This window comes from Onychostruthus taczanowskii, unplaced genomic scaffold, assembly GCF_017590055.1.
Source record: "Onychostruthus taczanowskii isolate IOZ18803 unplaced genomic scaffold, ASM1759005v1 scaffold206, whole genome shotgun sequence".
Lineage (NCBI taxonomy): Eukaryota > Metazoa > Chordata > Aves > Passeriformes > Passeridae > Onychostruthus > Onychostruthus taczanowskii.
This window is the reverse complement of record NW_024499307.1, coordinates 133,750-138,514: the sequence shown is the minus strand read 5'-3', so window position 1 is coordinate 138,514 and position 4,765 is coordinate 133,750. Positions and strand designations below refer to the sequence as shown.

General features: G+C 64.3%; 1 protein-coding gene across 21 annotated transcripts in view; it reads right to left on the bottom strand.

Moving 5' to 3' along the window:
* Positions 1-4,765, bottom strand: part of PCBP2 (poly(rC) binding protein 2) — an 11,927-nt gene that overhangs the window by 630 nt on the left and 6,532 nt on the right. For 5 of the 21 annotated variants that reach the window (XM_041403880.1, XM_041403886.1, XM_041403883.1 and 2 more), the window contains 4 exons: positions 4,073-4,145; positions 3,570-3,608; positions 2,606-2,658; positions 1,910-2,079 (listed from right to left, as the gene is read on the bottom strand). In XM_041403880.1, coding sequence (XP_041259814.1) covers positions 1,910-2,079; positions 2,606-2,658; positions 3,570-3,608; positions 4,073-4,145 — 335 coding nt within the window. Of the gene's footprint in view, positions 1-662; positions 1,183-1,909; positions 2,080-2,605; positions 2,659-3,569; positions 3,609-3,945; positions 4,146-4,765 lie in introns of those variants that run through there. The other 16 variants (XM_041403873.1, XM_041403876.1, XM_041403875.1 and 13 more) reach the window with 11 other exon arrangements.

Here is a 4,765-nt window from a genome sequence, read left to right as displayed (position 1 = left end):
ACGCCCTCGGGGGGGGGCAGGGGAGCCCCGCGGGGGGGGCAGGAAGGGGCCCCACAGGGGACCCCCCCTCAGGAGGGGTCTGGGGGGTTTGCACAAGCAGCCAGGGAAGGGAGGTGCCCCCCCCGCCCTGGAATGGCGCTGGAGGGGTCTGGGGGGCTCCTGGGGGTCTGGGCTGAGCGTGGTGGGCTCTGCTCCGAGGGTTTGGGGAGGGGGAGATCCATGGGACCCCCCCCAAGTGGGGCAGGGAGGAGGCAGCGGGGTAGGGGGAGTGCAGGGAAAGGGGGGGGCACCTCCAGCAGGGACCCCCGGGGCAGCAGGGGACACACAGACACTGCACGGGGTCCCTGGGCCAGCAGGGACCCCCCAAGGGCAGCCCACCCCCCAGGCCCGGCGTGGCGGCTCCGGGCTCGGCCTCGCTGCGGTTTGGGGTTGGGGGTGGAGGGGTGGAGACCCCCCCAGGCAGAAGGGACCCCCGGGCCGGGCCCCGCTGCGGCACAGATCTACCAGAGCAGATTCTCACCGTGGCAACTTTATTACAGGTACAGACAGTTAAGAGAGGACAGGTGAGGCCCCCAGGGCACCGGGGATGCAGTTCCCCCTCCCACAAAAAAAAAATCACAAAAAAAAAAAAAAGTAACAAGCAACAACTACAGGCAGGCGGAGAAGGAGTTGTGACCGCTCACAGGACAAGGGGACACAGTCTCTCGGCCGGCAAGAACAGCTCTGCTGCTGCCACGGCAGCGCGAGCTCGGTACAAAGGAAAATTAAAAAAAAAAAACCCAAAAAGAATAAAAAAAAACTGGCGTTCCAAGTCTCCTCTCCGGGGTCCTGGTGCTGCCACCCCCGGAGCAGCCTCAGTACGGGGAAAACCTCTGCTTCTCCGCTTTGAGTTTGTTAGTGACACAGGGCACGGCGGGCGCCGCGGCGCCCTTGGCCGCAGACACGACATTTAGCGCCAGGAGAGGGACAGGTTTCATGCCAAGCAGACTGGAGACACAAGGGGCGGTCGGAAGAGGGTTGGGGAGGCTGGAGGGTGCGTCGGAGGCCCCCGCGGTGGCGAGCGAGGGGGTGGTGGTGGAGGAGGAAGAAGAAGAAGGGGTGGAGGGTTGAGAGAGGTTGATGCTGAGGTGGTCAGGGATCGTGACGGAGGCTGCCTGGGAGGAGGGTTTAGCGCTTTCTAAACTGTAACAGAGGAGAAAAGGAAAACAACAACAAAAAAAAAAAAAAAAAAAAAAAAAAAAAAAAAAAACACGGGTGTGGGTGGGAGGGAAGGAACAGCACAAAATGCGAAAAAAAAGCACAGGACAAACAGCGAAAACGGCGCAGGAGCCGAGCTGGGGGGAGGAGGAGGGAGGGAAGGAGGGAGGGAGGGAAGGAGGGAGGGAGGGGAGGGATGGTGCTGCCAGGCCTGGCCCAGCTGCACAGGGACCCCCACACCCCCCTGAGGATCCCCTAGGAAGGAGCCAAAGTCCAGAGGAAACCACCAGCAGCTGCTGCTCTGCAGGAGCGGGGACAGCCCAGGGACCCCCCAGCCCCTCTCAGCCAGGAGATGGCACTCCCAGCTGCAGGCAGGGAACAGGGGACACGGGGACACCAACGGGGCAGCCCGAGGCAGGGCCCCAGAGCAGAGCCAGGCGCTGCCAGCAGCACCAGCAGCTCTGGGATGGCAGCGGCCCACGCTCGGGACCCCCCCCAGGACAGGGCTGGCACAGCAGCCCCGCCTGGCACCCCTCAGGGTGGCACAGCAGAGCCAGGCTCCCCCCAGCCCCATCCTCACCCTGCAGCATTCCTGGAGGGGACGGCAGCGGGGAAAGGGACAGCAGGCACGGGGAGGGGACAGGGAGAGAGGAAAGGCCTTCCCCTCATGCGGGGCGCGGGGAGGGAGCAGGGCCGGGCCAGCGGCACTCACCTGACATTAATTAGATACTGGGCCAGGCTGATGCTCGCTGCAGATCCAGTTATGGTCACCTGCCTGTCAGTAGAGCCTTCCACGGGGTTGGCAATCTTGATCTGAGCCCCGGACATCTGGCGGATCTCGTTGATCTTGGCGCCCTGACGCCCGATGATGCAGCCAATCAGCTGGGAAGGGAGAGGAGACGGGGTCAGCTCAGCCTCATCCTGCCCTGGCACCTCCCAAGGGGACACTGGGCAATTCCTGCAGGGAAAGGGCTGTCCCAGCCCCACAGGCTGCCCAGGGCAGCAGGGGAGGACACTGTCCTTGGAGGTGTCCAAAATAAAGGTGAGGATGTGGCCCTTGGGGACACAGTTCAGTGGTGGGGGGACAGTTGGATTTGGTGGCCTTAAAGGCCTCCTCCAACCCCAACAGCTCCATGACTATGGGATTCCTGGGAGTGGGGTGTTAGTTGGAAAAGAGGGGATTAAGGGATTGAAAAAGGGCTTTTTTGCCTTGAAGGTCACTGGAATGGGGACAAGGGACATAGTGAATGTCCCAGTGAATCCAGAATGGCCTGAGGAGGTGGTTTGGGATGCAGCCAGAGCCCACCACAGCCTCAAAGGCACGGACAGTGACCCAGAGCCCCTGAGAGAGGGGCAGACCCTGGGGAGCCAAGGGGCAGCCACCCCCCACCCCCCCCGGGATACTCACATCGTTTGGAATGGTGAGTTCATGGGAGGTGGTTTGGGCAGAGGCATCCAAACCTGCTCGGAGACAGAGAGAGGGGGCCCAGGTGAGGGTGGGGGCAGCCGGGGGGTGCAGCACCCAAGTGCTGCAGGGTTCAGGCTGCCTGGGAGGGCTCCGAGCAGGCAGGGGGGGCACAGCAGCCTGGGAGGTTACTCCAGACCCCGCTGCTCCCCAAACCTGCCTCCCTCTCCTTGCTCACCCCCGCAGTTCTCCCCTCTGTGTCCCCTCCCCACGTGGATTCTCCATCAAGGTGGGACAATCCCAGAGCAAGGGGCTGGCACTGGGGGGCTCCAGCCAGGCACTCGCCTCCGCTCCCACTCCGGGTCCAGCTTTCAAAGGCCACAGCTCCCCTCATCTTCCTCCTCCTCCTCCTCCCTGCTGCCCTGCAGGGCCATGCTATGGCAGGCACTGCCTGGGAGGCTGCTCACACCCCACAAGGGGCTGAGCTCGTGTGCCTGGGGCGTTTTGAACAAACTTTTCCACTTCTCCCCTTTCCCAGCTCGCTCCCTGCGAGAGGGAGCGGCGGCAGGGCGGCCTCGAGCCCTCACAGCAGGGCTGTGGCAGGGGGACACAGCAGGTGACACCCAGTGCTGACCCCCGACTCCCGGGGCAGCTCCAGCTCCTGACAGCTCCAGCTCCTCCTCAGCTGAGGGCTGCTCCCCTCTGTGTGTTTTTTGGGGTGGGGAGGTTAAAGCTCGGGGCCCACAGCTCGCTGGGACAGCCGAGTCTCCACCCAGTCCTGCTGCTCTCCACTATCCAGCTGTGCTCCAGGGCCCAGGCAGCCGAGCCAGGCTGCACCTCCAGCCCTTCTGGGGCTCCCCTCAACCCCCTTTCCCCCCATCCGGGCAGCATCTATCAGGGAGAATGAGACCCCGGGCAGCATCAATAAACAACAGAGTAACTACAGATGGTGTGTTTGGATCATTACCCCAATAGCCTTTCACCTCTGCAGAGCTGGAGTCAACGCCTGTTAAGATACAAGTCACAATGAGTTTGGCTGTCTCAAGTTTAGAGCCCCAAATGGGTAATTCTGATTTTTTTTTCTTTTCTTTTTTTAGGTGGCTTGGATTTTTTCAGCCATCTTAGCAAATCTACAGCGAATTTGGTACAACCAGCAGTCGCCTGCTTTAGGCCTGGAGTAGCCGGAGGGGAGAGCGGGTGCTGCGGGCGGGGGTCTCCCAGTGCGCTGGCAGAGCTGCGAGGAGCGGGCACCAGGGAGGGAAGCAGTGTGGGTGGGTGGGTGGATGGACGGATGGAGGCCCTGTCCCTGCGGCCCCCAGACACACCACAACAGCAGCAGTTACCTGGCCGGGCCCGGGCAGCGTTTGGGGTTAGGTTTGCGTGAGCACAGCCCCCACGCAGGAGCCGGCAGCGGCCCGGGCTGGGCTCCGGCCGCGCGCGAACGCACACGGAGAGAAGGAGTTTCCATACCACTGAATCCAGTGTTGCCATGAGACATTGGAAAGTGTGACTGTTGCATTGCCAACTGGTGCAGCTTGGTCAGCTAAAGGAGGGAGAAGGGAAGAGAGGGAGAGGGAGAAAGAGAGAGAGAGGCTGGCGTTAGCCATTTCCCGGGGCCGGGGGCCAGGAGTCGCCGCGCGCACCCGCACGGACGCGGCCCCGCCGCCCGCCCCGGCCCCTCCGCGCTGCCCCGGCCCGGCCACGGCGGGCTGGGGGCCGTGCCCACCCCCCTCGGTGCAGCAAGGGCTGGAGGAGCGCAGGAACAGAAGCAGAGAGGAGCGGGAGGAGGGAGCAGGTGCCCGTGGCACGGCGGGGAGCGCAGGGACCGGGCACGGAGCGCGCTCGGCTCCGCCGTGCCAGCCCGGCTTCCTCGGAGCCCCCGTCCCCCCCGTGCCAGACCCCCCTCGCTGCCCTACAGGTGCCAGGAGCAGAGAGCAGCCCCTACGGGATGAGGATGGGTGCCAGAGGATGGAGGTGTCCGACAGCGCCGGCCGCTGCCGGGATGGTCCCTCCGCTCCCGGCCGGCCCCGCCGGGCTGGGCCGGGTCCAACCCCCCTCCCCGACTGCCACCTGCGCCCGCTCGCTGGGCCAGCTGTCCCCTGCCCCGGGAGAGCCACCGTGACAGAGCCACCGTGTGCTGGCTGGGGGGGGGGCGGTTCTCGT